Below are 15,053 nucleotides of genomic sequence, written 5' to 3' on the forward strand. Positions count from 1 at the left end.
GTGAAGTCTGAAGATGACGACGTGTTGTTGTTGTCCTCCTGTTTTGTCGACATCGTCCTATGAATATTTAACTCACCAAGCCACGTCCTCATTTGTGCATTAAAGTTAACCATGAATATATGGCAAATTATATGTACTTTTTGTTTTTTGTTTTTGATCTAGTCCAGAGAGAGAGAGAGAGAGAGGTAAAGGGTTTGGTAGGGACGTCTGCACCAAGCCGTTCACCACTCGCAACAATCATTGGTGATCCGCCTCACATGTGTCTTCCGTAAAAAGTCAGGTCAGCTGTCACGCCTGTGATCGTATCATAGGCTCATAGATCCTGATCTCACGTCCCAGAACAAAGAAGTAACTATATATTGGTAGGACGGTGGCGGCGGAAGACAGCTGTCAGGATGTCAACAAACAATTCAGTAGCCATGGGAGAGGTGGTGTGGCACGTACTGTTAAGGTAAAGGACAACGATATAATCTTGGTACACATATCTTAAAAGTCCAAAAATCTATGACAGTATGGCACCTAGGTTCATGCAATGTGTGTTGATCAGACGCATGTCTTGCTACAACCCTAGTGTCCAGCATGGTGTCAGTCAGGCAGCAAGATATTTGAGTTTACCAGTATTCAGTGCCTGGTATGTCAAAACACATATCTTAATTCTCGCCTTAATTAGCAGCCAGTGTAGATCAGTGAGGGCTGGTGTTAGTCATGTGGTGAGAGACCTTTTATTAATATTGCTTTGTTCATAATACTTTGCATTTGCTTAAGTTGATACCGAGGTAAATTATAGTACAATGGGTATTTCTTGATAAAAAGTCCGCCCCCCATTCCCCCCAACCCCTCAAACAAGCTTGGGGGCCTGTGGAGAATTGGGGGTTTGGGGGGAATGAAAAATAAGTGAAATATGATGATATAAAAAAATAAAAAATAAAGAAATTTACCTTAATATTTCGAATTTCCCTAACCTATCCTAGTCCTAACCTTTCTCTTTCTCCCTGCCTTAGACAGCTCCCTCGCTAGGACGTTAGCCTAATCTAGCTGGTGGGGCTGTATCCCCCCTTGGACCCCCTCGCTAGGACATTAACCTAACCTAGCATAACCTAACCTAATCTAACCTAATATAACTTAATCTAACCTAGCATAACCTAACCTAACAAGGGAGCTCAAAAATTATACCGTTTAGCCTTACTGGTGTGGTGTTGATATTCGCAGACCAGTGGAGGTGGGTACAGTTTGGCGACTTCATTGATAAAGATACGAAACCTCTTCTTCATGTCTCCATGCCACATCTTAAACATAGCTGTAGCTAAATAACCCACATAGTGAGTTTTCCTCCTCCCAAACACTGGCACTTTTCTCTTCACCTCCCTCCACTGGGTAGCCATATTAATAAATGACAGTGAGCCTTTATCAGAACACCTGATGTGTCCCAAAAACAAATGAAAAGTGTAACTGAACCTACCGTGGAAAGTCGTAATTGGTGTCCACACGAATGGCCTCGTGAGTGGCAGCGTGTGACTGGAGGGATCTGGTGTATAGATACTATGAAATCCTTCTCTATGAAATGTGAGTTTCATGCTTATATGTAATGTGGACGTGATATCCAGATTAACTGTACAATGAATTACAGTAATTTTGTTGCCTTGGTGAATTGAAATAAGTTAGGTTCAGATTAAATTAAATCATGTTTGGAAGTTAGTCTAGAATGAAATCGCTTGTTGCCTTCACCATTTATTAGAATACAGAAGATACTGCTCATGGACGGGATATGATTGAACATCCAAAATAATAATGTTTATTTAAAGCATCTTTGAATAATGTAAATAGAAGAAAATGCAAATTACAGAAGGCTTGTGATTAAGAGAAAACTCAAGAAAAGTGAAATGTCAGCAGGTCTGGTGCACCACAACTTGAAATTATTGTTAATTCATTCACACATTTATTATAGGGTATTTCTTGGCAAGAGGTCTGCTCCCCCATTCCTTCCTAACTCCTCAAAACAAGCTTGGGAGCCTTTGGGGAATTGGGAGTTTTGGGAGGGGATGAAAAATAGTGAAATATGAGCGTTCAAAATCTAAGAAATTTTCCCTTAATATTTCAAATTTCCCTAACTTAACCTATCTGGGGCCCCCTGGATTCCTACCTCCCTACGATGTTAACCTAACCAAGCATAACCCTACTTAACCTAGCATAACCAACTAACCTAGCATAACCAACTAACCTAATAAGGGGCCTCAAAAATTATATCGTTATGTCTTACCAGAGTGGTGTAGAGATTCTCAGGGCGATGGAAGTGGGTACAGTTTGGCGGCATTAATAAACATGTGGGACCTCTTCTTTATGTCTGCATGTTGCATCTTAAACATCACTGTAGCTAAATAACCCACATAGTGACTTTTTCTGCCAAACATTAGCACTTTTCACTTCACCTCCCTCCACTGGCTAGCCATGTTAACAAATGACAGTGAGCCTCTATCAGAACAACAAAACAAGTGAAATGTATAACTGAACCTGCTGTGGAAAGTCGTAATTGATGGCCTCACAAATGGTAGCCCTTGATTGAAGAGATCAGCTGTATAGATACCACAAAATCCTAATATACTACTATCTGCAAATCCCAGTTATAAACATTAGAAAGTAATTTCAGTGTTTACTCTTGACTGGTGCAGAGCTCACTCAACTTAGAAAATGGCAAATTTCACCACATTCTTGAGTGGCATTACAGCCACATGGCAAGGTCACCAAGCCTTCTACATGACATGTGAGTTTCGTGCTTGTATGTTACACGTACACCATTTCCAGATTAACCTATTATAGGAACCATCTTCAACCATTATAATAAACAAAGATATAATTGTTCTCAATTATTTAATCACACCATATGGAGTATTTTTTTTGCTTCACCATTTATTGAAATTTTATCTATTAAATTTTCAGCACTGTATTATCCTATTGGTGTAATCCCCAAAATTTTCAGTTACTGAATCAAGCCCCAACTTTTTATGTCATGAAATTAAGATCAGCAATGAAAAGGGTAACTGGGAGTATTGTATATGGTCTTTATGTCCTGGGTTTGGACAGTGCCTTCAAATGGGAGTACACCTCTCCCTCACTGTACAATCAGATTATGTTTCTGAAAACCCAATGTACAGTGATCCATTGCATAGTGAGATTAAATGGAAAAAAGGGATGTGTTCTTAGGCCTATTACTTTTTCTCTCTAATTAATTTTTCTGTGTGATGGCACACTTGGATAAGGCTTGGCACAATAAATAAGGATAGATGGAGCAGAATCACTCGACCGTACATGAGGCTTTATGAACGGTGTAAAATTGGGAAGAACTGAGGCAGTAGTGTGGGGTCTTGCACGTTAGGTGTCTCCAGTTGGCAGTACTGCAGCTGATGATTGCATCAGCAAGTGTAGAGCATCACATAGTGAACCAAGGGGTACTAATGAAGGGCAATCGTATGAGGAAAATACTGTATAGTGGAACATTGCACAGTGAGAGTGGATTGTACTGTATAAAAGAGCACGTTTACTGAGGCATGATGCTCGGCCTCAAACAAACCAAATCATCATCTCCCCGGAACACAACCTTGATTATCCAGTTGACGTATGGTGTTATCTTAACCCAGACGTCAATTCCTGAGTTGGTGGTCTTTTTCTTGTTGTATTTTTTGGGTTTCCTTTTCTTCTTTTTCTTTTTTGTCTTTCTGCTTTCTTTATGTGTACCATGAATATCTCTAACTTTCCTCTTTGCTTTCTTGGATTTCTTTTTGTTTCTTTTCTTAATGGTCTGTGATTTTGTCTTTTTGTTCTTGATTAATTTGTACTTGTTGGTTCTTGTCAAAATTTGCATATTTTGTTGAGGCAGTTTCTCAGTGTTGCTCATTGGAGGAACTGCGGACTTGGATTTTGCTTCTGAAGGCTTAGGTTCTGTTTTTGAAGATCTTCGTTTTTGCTTGGAAGGTTTTGGTTTTGGTTTGGAAGGTTTTGGTTTTGGTTTGGAAGGTCTTGGTTTGGAGTTGGAAGGTTTTGGTTTTGAGTTGGGAGGCTTGGGTATTGAGTTAGGAGGCTTGGGTTTTGAGTTGGGAGGCTTGGGCTTTGAGTTGGGAGGCTTGGGTATTGAGTTGGGAGGCTTGGGTTTTGGTTTGGAAGGTTTTGGTTTTGAGTTAGGAGGCTTGGGTTTTGAGTTGGGAGGCTTGGGTTTTGAGTTGGGAGGCTTGGGTTTTGAGTTGGGAGGCTTGGGTTTTGGTTTGGAAGGTTTTGGCTTTGAGTTGGGAGGCTTGGGTTTTGAGTTGGGAGGCTTGGGTTTTGAGTTGGGAGGCTTGGGTTTTGGTTTGGAAGGTTTTGGTTTTGAGTTGGGAGGCTTGGGTTTTGAGTTGGGAGGCTTGGGTTTTGAGTTGGGAGGCTTGGGTTTTGGTTTGGAAGGTTTTGGTTTTGAGTTGGGAGGCTTGGGTTTTGAGTTGGGAGGCTTGGGTTTTGAGTTGGGAGGCTTGGGCTTTGGTTTGGAAGGTTTTGGTTTTGGTTTGGAAGGCTTGGGTTTGTCTTTTATATTTGGAGTCTTTTTACATCCAGAAATAGCCTGTGAAGTACATGAAGTAAGTCTCAATATAAATGTAATTATGATTTCATCTGTAAATAAAGATAATACAAGCATTTTGCCATTTCGTATTTTTCCCTTGTTAGAAGTTGGATGACCAGATATTTTTAGGATATTAATAAGGAACATAAGTTACATTTGATCAGATTAAGTTAGTTTCAGGAACACAGTGATTTGTTAGGGTTGGTCAGATCAAATGCAAGTTTATTAGGGGAAGTTTATAATGGGTTAGCTTATGATAGGTTACATTTAGGTTTGTTTGGAAAGGTTATTGTATGTTAAGTGAGATCAGGTTAACTTTAAAGTTGTTTGGGGATGGTTGTGATAGATAAAGTTATGACTAGGTACATTTGAGCTTGCTTAGAAAGGTTATAGTATATTAGGTGAGATCAGATTTTATTTCAGTTTGTGTAAAGGTTCTGATAGCTTTGCTTAGATTTTTAAAAGATTACTTAGGGTGAATATAGTAATTAAATTCAAAGTTAAAATTAGCAAAGCAATTACACCTATGATTAATATAGTGATTAAATTCAAAGTTAAAATTAGCAATTATGATTAATTAGAGAGTCTATATCTCCTAGATAATTAATACTTTTTATAATGTATGCTCACCAGGGCAGCATATACAGAAAGGTACTCCTTATATCCATAGTGAGGCATTGTGTAGGAGAGGAAAGGTGCTCCTTCATCTCTCTGGAGAGTTGAAAAATGTATCATGAATTTATTTTCTTTTCATGTTTGCAAGTAAGAAATATCTATTTTCATTGTTACCAAACTTTTTGAAAAAAAAAAAAAAAAAAATATCAAGAGAAAATTAACACTGAAATACACTGTAATACAGAAGAACGTTAAAATAATATAGATCACTAAGAGTGGAGTATGCCAATGATATGCATAAATTGAAAGATAGTATATTAATTTGGTCAGCATGAGCTTTTGTTAATAAAAATTAGCAGATACTTACGAAGCACATAGATTTATTTTGTCCAGCTGAAGTACACATCATTGTTTTATCCAGAACCTTCCCCCCAAGCTTCTCTTCACACACACTTGCTGGAAGCCTCAGTATGTCTGGGAGTATGCTTGGCATTGGGGAAGTTGCTGTGAAAGAGTGAGTGAAGGAAAGTTTAGGTTATTCATCAACAAACCAGTCAACAATAGCCAGTAGTTCACACACTTGATTCACACACTTGATTGTACCAAAGAGCACATTTCCTGTCTTGGAATTCATCACAAAAAGATGAGTAAAGGAAAGTTCAGGGTATTCATTATGAAGAATCAACTTGTTGGCAATGGTAGCTGGGTCATAAATCATCCTTCTAATGATGTAAAATTATGCACACATAATGATGTAAAATTATGAAAATTATGTCTCCTTTCATGTGATACAAAATACACACTCTTGACAACTATATCATAAATCTCCACAATACAAAACAATACTCACATTTGCTGTTTCCTGATGCAGACCCATGTGTAATGCTGCTGCCAATAAGGAAGTGAGGGTTGAATGTTTGGAAGATTGGCAGACACACTGGAGAGACGTAGGGACCAAACTCGATGCTTTCACTCAGTTCCAGTAGGACGGGACATTCCACAGGGAAGAGCAATTTGTTGTCTGTTAATAGAGGTGGCCTTGAATAGTGTAAAGGAATTTAAATTTTGCTGAAAATACAGTTGTTTACCAGTATTATTTTGGAGGGACAAGGTATCCTACAGGATACAACAGAAAAAACAGGCACTCAGACCAAAGGATTGTAATCATTCAAAATTTATCTTTTCAGCAAGTTGTTCTCAGTTCACCTAAATGACTAACATAAATATGCATGTAAAGGGCCATGCTGGTTATCTGCTGAGAAAGATGTCACTTTTAAGTAAATTCTAAGCAAGTAGCAATCATAAAATCTCAATCAAAACCAAATCTTAATCTAAGACACCTCAAATGTACTGATTTCATTGTAAGTGTAGAAGACCACAAAGACCAACAACTAAGAGAGGTGTCACTTGCATGGGAATGGCAAGCCAAATCTTACATTTGATTCCCAGGATGTACAGTGGAGAGTTGATGGACTTGTGCTTCTCTGCTAAGATTTGTACCAGATTGTTGAATGTGGATGCTACATGAATTATGGAAATCTTATTGAAAACTGGAGTATACAGAAAAACCCACAAAAATACTCTACATTGTCTTACTTAAACATACTTTCATTACTAAGTGTGGTATTACTGGAAAAAAATGAAACTTACTTTGTGTCTTCTTGTTCATTTTCTCAGCACATTCCTCAGGAAGCCAGATGCTCACTACTTTGACAAGGGGAAGTGTGTTAATTTTCTTCACTTCCAATGTAGAGAACCCTATGACCACCCTGATATCAGACAGTTGCGGTATGGTACGCCTTACTTTCTTCTTCTTCTTCTTCTTCTTCTTCTTCTTCTTTTTCTTCTTATTTATTTTCTCCTCTTTTTGTGGTGCATGTTTTGCTGGTTTCCCCTCTACATCTTTCCTTTGCTCGTTAGTGCTGACTTTCCTCTTTCTAACACGTCTTGATTCGATTTGTATATTTTCATGTGTGTTACTTGAACTGCTGAAACCGCTTTCAATGTTGTGGGGCTGGAAGGTGCTGTCCATGTCACTGGCATCTGTAATGCTGTCACTGGCACTGAACTCTGTGATGTCATCTCTGGACTGCATGTTGCTGTTTGTGATGTTGATTGTGCCTCTCTTTCCTTTCTGATAAAGACTGGAATGTGTTGTAGATTGCTTCTTCCTGAATTTCTTATTCCAAATGGCCCTGGAATAGTATACAAGAAAATTTATTGAAATTTGACTACTGTATAGCTGGAAATGTGGATGATCTAAAGTTGATGGTAAAATATAAAGTGTATATTTTTAGTTTGGCATTTTAATTCATTTTTTTTTTTTTTTTATAGTAATGGACTGATAAGGTGTTGTAAAGTTTTCTCAGATATGAAGTTCTTGGAAAAATTCCAGGCAATACAGTGTAGATAATGTGCAGACTCATGACAGATTTCCTGTGATTGTGATTTCTTAGTGACTGATGAGTTCATACAGTTTTCTTAAATGTTAATTTCTTCAAAAATCATTGCAGAACTCAGTGTGAGTATCAGCCCATGTATGTATAGTGACTAGTGTCATAGTACATTTGTCCAGAGTAGTGATGTCACTTGTCATGATGCTGTGCCCATGAATTTGTGGAAATTAATATTAAATAGATAATCAGGTATCTTGAATTAAAAGCTCCCTTCAGGCAGGAACTTAATAGTTGGAGGTAATCACCAGATACTGTTTTGTGTGTGAAGCATCACTACTTTGGCCAGCTGCACGTGTTAGAAGTTACCGGCAGTAAGTGCAGCAGAAGGTGGTGGTGAGGATAAACTTGTGGTTGATGATGCATCCACTGCATGCTCGAGCGACCTTCATCTTCTTTGTACCAGCTGGTTCCTTTGGTTTCTTCCTTGGTTTCCTTCTGAGCTTAAATTGTAAAATAGAGACCTGGAAAAAAAAAAAGGTTATTTGGGTGGGTGTAAGTGAAATGCTCATACAAATGTATACTTAACCACACAGGTGTAACTCAGTCCCTTTGTACTATAAACACAACTAGGTAAATGCATCTGTATGTATTCAGAAAAGTAGAATTAGAAGTAGATAGTAATATGAGGCTCATCAACCAGTGACAGACCATTACCATTACTTTACATGGACTTTGAAAATTATTGATGAATGTTTATCTGTGTGACTTATCCAAGTTTACTTTTGTGCTTGAGGAGTGAGGATTGTATCATGAGTGTAGTCTCAACATATAAACAGAAAAATTCCCTGAATTTATTGTTCTTTGTCTGTGGTTGGTAAGGAAGTGCCATGTGTATTGTAACTTTCTGTAGCTGAACTGTATCACGGAACTTACCAGATAGGGAAACTTGTATCGATCAATGGTTTGGATTCTTCCTCCTTGCAAGCTGGCTGCTTCTTTGGTACCATCATCTTCATTTCCCATCTCTTGTATTGTATTGTAACTATCTGTGTCTTCTTTTTCATCAGCTTCTCTTTCTGTGTCTTCCTTTTCAGCAATTTCTTTTTCCTTCTCTTTCATTTTCTCTTTACCTGCACCTTCCTCTTCCTTTTTTTCCTTTTCCTTTTGTTTTATTTTATTTTTGTTTTCTTTCATTGTCTTGTTCTTCCTTTTTCTTTTATTTTTTTGTGTCAGTTTTAGTTTCTTTTTCTTTTCTTTATTTTGCATGTTTTTAGGTTTTGTTTTCATTTTTTCAGGGTTAATATTTAAATTTGGGGTTTTCTTCTTATCCTTATAGGATTTTCTCTTGATTTTCTCTTTGCTTTTCTTACCTGAAATTTTCAATTTTTTCTTGAAGTGTTTGTTTTTATGTTGTTTTTCTTTTGTCTTCATCCTCTTATTTTTCATGGTGTGCTTCTTACCTTTCTTATTTTCTTGAGTCATTTTCAAATTTTTTTGTCCTTTTTGTTTTGTGTTTACATTTTGAACATGTGCATGTCTCTTAGTTATTCTTTTCTTATTTATTTTTTTACCTTTATTTATTTTTTGATCATTCTTATTTATTTTTTGACTATTTTCTTTTATTGTTTTCGGTAATTTTTTCCCCTCTTCTCTTCTTAACTCATATTCCTCCACATGGTTTGTGGTTTGCAGGATGTTGTGGCGATCCACTGTGTCAACCAGGATGCCTCTGCCACACTCTGAGGTGTTTGAGAGGGGAGAATATTGACTTTGGGTGATTCATGGAAGTCACTGAATATGTGTCATATTGTTCATCATTAGGGGTTTATCTGTTTGTATATATTTAATGCATTTAATTTATTGTGTGCATGAAGTAAAGCTTGAAAACAGTTGCTGTCTAAGAACTGATGAATACTTCTACATTTCAGTTGTATCTTGAATATGTAGACTCTACATTACTTAGTCCAGTAGGAACTTGGACAAAGATTTATTCTCAGTAAGATATTTTCAGTATATAAATGTTTTCCTTAATAAAGATTAAGTGCTTAGGAAAATGCTAAAAAATGTTGTCACTAAAGACTCTTGCTACATAATGGTTAAATGGGTTAAAAATTTCATCTGTCACTTAGAACAATAATGAATTAACGAGATTTATGAAACGCTAAAAACCACCTTTTATAAATAATATTAAAGTTATTAACTTACCACAAGGGAGATAAAAGTCCTTGTCTGAATAAGTACCTGAGGAGAGGGAAAGTATTGTTTAAACTATTTGTTTAAACAATTTGCAGATATTGTTGAGATAAAGATTCCCTTACAAAATACTGCACCACAGACCAAGTGGATACATGTGTTGGAATGGAAAACAGCAGGAATGGTGCTTATCCTGCATTGGGAAGCCAATACTTACAGTAGCTTGAGTCAAGTGCCACATAAGAGATAACAAAGCCTCTGTCACCCCTGTCATGTCTGCCATGCCTTCTATCACTGGTGAAGTGAACCAGCACTTGGTCATAGGCAGTGATGGAGGCTTTTGGTGGATGGCCATGGCAGAACCTGTGAGGGGAAAACATGCCTGGGGTTACTTTACAAGCCTTGACATTTTTCTTTGCTTCTTGTACATAAACAATACAGTTCAGAACTAAAATAATGAAAAAATATTCAAAGACTGCTTGGAGAACAACTTATTTTTTTGTCTCATTGTTTTCCTTTTCTTATCAAAGAGATGAAAGTAAATGTTGAAAGCACAGGAGAGAAAAAAGGTTGATTTGTATTGAAAGAACTAAAATCATTAGCAGTAAAGAGTGACAACTGCAGAGGAATGTTTACAAGTTCATTGCTTGGTGCACCGCAGCAGGTTGGTGTCCTTGTTCCTGAAACAGGTGAACACTTACACAAAATGTCCTTTATGGAAGCTGCCGTGCGGAGACACCCGTACTCTGTCCTGTCCAGCACACACACCACCACCAGACGTCTCCCCGGCACCAAGATTTTGTTGCCCTCCCCGTGCCAGTTGGAAGTCAATGAAGTCAAGCTTTATCACGCAGTGAGCGCCAGGGTATTTTGGAACACACTACCAGGGAACAAGTATAAGGCTGTGCAGGAAAATCTCATCATTCAATTTATGGCTTTTTGAAATCTTAAGTAAAGTTACTTTATATTTTGTATTGATTTACAAATGCAGAACTCCCATTTGTTAATAAAATTCTACTTCAAGATGTTTGATTGGTTGTAAGAAACTTTTGTTTCAGAAACAAAATTGTAAATCACATTTCACCAGTATGTTTGAGACACTAGAGTAGGACCCCATTAGATTTCATTCTGTATTCCATGTTCCTACTGGAGAAGATAAAGATGGACATTAAGCAAGCATTTGTAACCTTTGTATTCTGTCTACATGCTAGGAAGGTAGTTAAAGAATATTCTTCTTAATAAAAGTGATTTTGATTTGCTTAATAATGAGAGGCATCAAAGCAATGGTATTCATGCAAATGTACAAGATAATGGTAGATACTAAGATGAAACATTTGCTCCATACCCTGAATATGTAGGGGCACTCCATTCCCAGGTGATAGGGCTGAGGATAATCAAGGGAGGTAGCCAGTGTGCTTCTATGATATTGCTGTGCACCAAACTTTGTGTAGAAGATTCCTCCACAGCAGTAGCGAGTCTTTTCTACTTTAATTCTGCAAGAGAAAACATGGAAGTATACTTCTATAAAAAGATATTACTCCATTATTTTATTGAAAATTAGGGCCATATTATTTTTGAGGTGTGTGTTTTCTTGTGCTTCACAGATTTAATTATATCGAGCCATAAAAGATAGTAAATATGGGAGGGATATACCAAAAAAGAAAATTGTTCAAGATCATTCACTACCTTTCAGTGTTATACACATTATTATATGCATTTGTTATTCTGGTTATTTTATTCATATTTTACTAACTGTATGAGTGGCACAACATCCAAATCTCCATTCCAGACAAACTTCCCGGCAGCCTCACTGGTGTGGGAGATGAAGGTGATAGGGGTGGTGGAGGAACACAGCCTGAGGATGGGAGACAATAGGCAGGGTCAGTATTACCACCATTGCAGAGAGAGAGAGAGAGAGAGAGAGAGAGAGAGAGAGAGAGAGAGAGAGAGAGAGAGAGAGAGAGAGAGAGAGAGAGAGAGAGAGAGGTACAAATGTGATATGTAGATAAAAAAATTTTTTATTCATTTTCAAACCCAAATATTCTCTAAAGTATTTGGATTTGCCACATACTTAAATATTTTTCTGAAAACACATAAATCTATCAAACAATATATCATCAGTGAATTATATTGATGCCTGGAACCAATCTCAAGAACAAATGGAAAATTAATTTGAAACATCACACTGATAACTGAAAAAGATTGTCAACACTGAATGTACAGTAACAAAATACCTCTTTGTCACATTGTATATGTCAATGTACTCAAAGTAGGAAGGAGAAGCATGATTCTGATTGTTCTTGTCACAGCCTGGGTATGGCTTGCCTGAGGACTTGTGGGTGAACTGTACTTTCATGATGGTAACTCTGGTGAGGAGAGGAAGCTTGTAAAGATTAACTTGCGAACACCAAGATCTCACAGCAAGCAATTCAGAGACAAAGAAATGAAGATCCTGGCTGAATGCTAGAACCTCACATACATCAATCTCAAATGTTCGTAGCACAGAAAATATCATGTTCATATCACTTACTACGTGCATCGCACAGTCCATTCATGGTTGTCAAATCATTTGGGAAAAAAATGCATGAAACCTCATCATAGAAACCAGTAGTGTTACAGAAAACTATTAAAGATTCATCATGCAAGAAACTGGTGTCACATATATGCATGCAAGGTGAAATGTAAAGGAGCAGGTTGTGTTGACTTACTTCATCGTCTGTACACATTTGACTTCACTCGCATCCAGGAGTATCGGGCTGCCCTGGCTGTCGTCACTTGGCTGCCATGAGAGAGGATTGTAGTTGGTGCTCACAAGGTCAGGGGATGCAGTCTGGAAGGAAAGTGGGAGATAAGTGTATTGAAGATGGAACCAGTCAGTGTTGTAATGTAAGATGGAAGTATAATTTAGTTAAAGCAATCATTGAAAGAGATAGTAAGTGGATCACCACATTGTGATTCAGATTTGATTATTTGCTACTTGTCTTACCTTAAACTGAATGACTAATGTTCTTGCCCCACTCACTGCCAGCTTCGTAATGTCACTTGCATCAACAGTGAGCTGTTGGGAGTTGATGCCTTGAGGTAGTTTGCAGGTAATGTTGATTGACTTCATTCCATAAGTGATGATTCTGGTGTGGCCTGTAATAAAATGTGACTTATGAGTAGTGCATACATGTACAGCGGTCTTCTGTAAATCTGATTCATTAGTAACAGGGAAACATAGATGCATTTCATAAAACCAATTATTTATCTGCATTGAAAGAGTAATGAAGGTGGTATGATCTGCAACAAAATATAGCTACTGGAAATGCCATGGATGCCTTCCTCTTTTGCTTGCTTCATAATACATCAAAGATGAAATAAACCTTTCTTGTTTCACTTATAACAGAGGGCAACACTTAAAGAAAACTCAGACATACTTGGAGTTACCAGGACAGGAGTAGTATTTGGCTGATCAGACTCCTTCCAGTAAAAGGCATTGTGTCCATTGTAAACTGTCTGGCCATAGTATATGATTGCCTTGCATGTTGTGTCAGGAGCTGTTGAATTTGCGTGTGAGAGCGGTGTTGTGGGGTAAGATGTGGAATGGGTGTGGTAAGGATGAGAGGGTGTTGGGCTGGATGGTGTAGGCTGAGATGTTGGGCTTGAGGGTGAAGGAGTCCAGGGTTTCGTTGGAGGCACAGTTTCAAGATCTATTGCTGAAAGAGCCAATAAAGGAGATTAATCATAACCCATAAATACAAAGCTATTCTTAAAAGTACTCTGCATGTCTTCCCCTTTTGTTCCTATCAAAAGAATTGAGCTGTTATGGTTTTGTACCCCCAAGCACTCTGCCGGACCAAAAACAGCACCGGCAAAATTGTTAGTGGCCCAGAGCGCGCTAGGTTGTACAAAAGACCTGCCTCATGTACCGCGGCAGCCAGCTTCCATCTTACAGCCTCGTATTAAAAGGCCAGGAAAAAAAAAAAGGTGTTTCCTTATACCATCTTTTATGCTTATTGCTGTTTGTGGCAGAAAAGTGGTTTTTGATAGTTTTGTTAAGTGTATGTTGTTTTATAATACGATTTTTATTTAAGTTGCTGAAATGTGGTTTCTTGTAGCGCGCGGTTTTGCTATGCTTTGCATGTGTCCGCTTGTCTTGTCTGGTCGTGGTTGTAGTGGTTTTCCTCTTTCCATGGTCGATCCTAGCCAGATAGGACCAGTAGGTTTGCTGCTGTTTATTCTTTCGTGTAGACAGCATGCCATTCCTGCCAACTAGAGAGCGAAAGATAAGTCTCACACGTCAGTAACTCATCCTGATATACTGACTGACTCAAATCCACGTGTCACTTCTTGACCGTGTTGGCCGTGTTGGCTCAAGCTGCCACGCATTGCCCTTTCTCACTGTCCTACCTTCTATCATGAGCCCTAGACCGATTTCCTCGTCTGCAATGCTTCCTCTCGTTCACTTTTTCCTTAAAAAAAACAAAAAAAACATCAAGCATGATTTTAAGAAGGGACATTAATATTTTTTTTCGTGGGCTCTTATCTATATACGCAGCTGCCATATTGAATGATTTAAAGGCGTGCCAACATAACATTACGTATATACCACCAAGTCTAATCTCAAATGATGTGTCAATGACTTGTCCAGCCAGAACTCATCTCTGTTTGGGCTCCGCATGTTGGGCACCTTCCAGTCTGGAATACCTTTTGGGAGCGTCAGTCTTGTCACTTCCAGTTACCGCCTCCTAAGGTTTGGGCCTCTGCTCCGTGGTGAGGGAACGTGCTGGTGTTCTTGATGTCAGACTCATGTTGGCTTGCTGCTATCTCCGTATTGAGTGTCGGAGGCCGCCACTCTTGTGGGTCTGGGCCTCGTTTTGCTCCCAGCCACCCGCCACACGCACGCATCTCCACATGTGCAGCCGAGTTTTGGGCCACGCACTGCACCGCATACACACCAACACGCGAACGAAAGACGGAAATAGAAAGACATAATATATTATATATTTTATTTTTGTGCCAAGTGAGGTGAACGTTCCAAATCGTCGCTTGACATGCAAACGGTATGCTACTACTTGTCAGGGAAATCGGTCCCGATGTCCATGTTGTTTTTGAGCGCACCATCCGATCCCCCAGATGTTCTGCAGCAGACAATCAGATGTGTAGTTTTATTACCTCTTTTTTTTTTTTACTCACTCTTTCATACACTGCATTTCGTATGGAACCCTCCTCTCCCCCACCCCACAAAAAAAAAAAAAAACTAGGCCATCATATTTTTAGTTTCT

General features: G+C 38.4%; 1 protein-coding gene and 1 long non-coding RNA gene across 6 annotated transcripts in view; one reads left to right on the forward strand and one right to left on the reverse strand.

Moving 5' to 3' along the window:
• Nucleotides 1-15,053, forward strand: part of LOC135091126 (uncharacterized) — a 20,394-nt gene continuing 5,341 nt past the window's right edge. The window contains exons 1-2 of one of the 2 annotated variants that reach the window (XR_010262348.1): nucleotides 1-451; nucleotides 9,286-11,666. This is a non-coding gene — a long non-coding RNA (uncharacterized LOC135091126). The remainder of the gene's footprint in view (nucleotides 452-9,285; nucleotides 11,667-15,053) is intronic. The other variant, XR_010262347.1, reaches the window with a different exon arrangement.
• LOC135091121 (uncharacterized) lies at nucleotides 1,779-14,636 on the reverse strand. Of its 4 annotated transcripts, none has more exons than XM_063988518.1 (18): nucleotides 14,476-14,636; nucleotides 14,179-14,240; nucleotides 13,206-14,040; nucleotides 12,773-12,924; nucleotides 12,495-12,616; nucleotides 12,021-12,152; nucleotides 11,540-11,641; nucleotides 11,132-11,279; nucleotides 10,488-10,666; nucleotides 10,004-10,149; nucleotides 9,799-9,834; nucleotides 8,527-9,332; nucleotides 7,960-8,114; nucleotides 6,848-7,392; nucleotides 6,048-6,218; nucleotides 5,565-5,701; nucleotides 5,213-5,293; nucleotides 1,779-4,582 (listed from the first exon to the last, which is right to left on the reverse strand). In XM_063988518.1, exons 4-18 carry the CDS (start codon nucleotides 12,896-12,898, stop codon nucleotides 3,533-3,535), a joined length of 3,936 nt encoding a protein of 1,311 aa, XP_063844588.1. In that variant the 5' UTR covers nucleotides 12,899-12,924; nucleotides 13,206-14,040; nucleotides 14,179-14,240; nucleotides 14,476-14,636; the 3' UTR covers nucleotides 1,779-3,532. The 4 variants fall into 4 exon arrangements, with proteins under 4 accessions (XP_063844588.1, XP_063844587.1, XP_063844589.1 ...); XM_063988517.1 differs by having other exon boundaries at nucleotides 13,206-13,484; nucleotides 14,476-14,629; XM_063988519.1 differs by lacking the exon at nucleotides 14,179-14,240 and having other exon boundaries at nucleotides 14,476-14,635.

The sequence above is a fragment of the Scylla paramamosain genome, chromosome 36, assembly GCF_035594125.1.
Source record: "Scylla paramamosain isolate STU-SP2022 chromosome 36, ASM3559412v1, whole genome shotgun sequence".
NCBI classification, from domain to species: domain Eukaryota; kingdom Metazoa; phylum Arthropoda; class Malacostraca; order Decapoda; family Portunidae; genus Scylla; species Scylla paramamosain.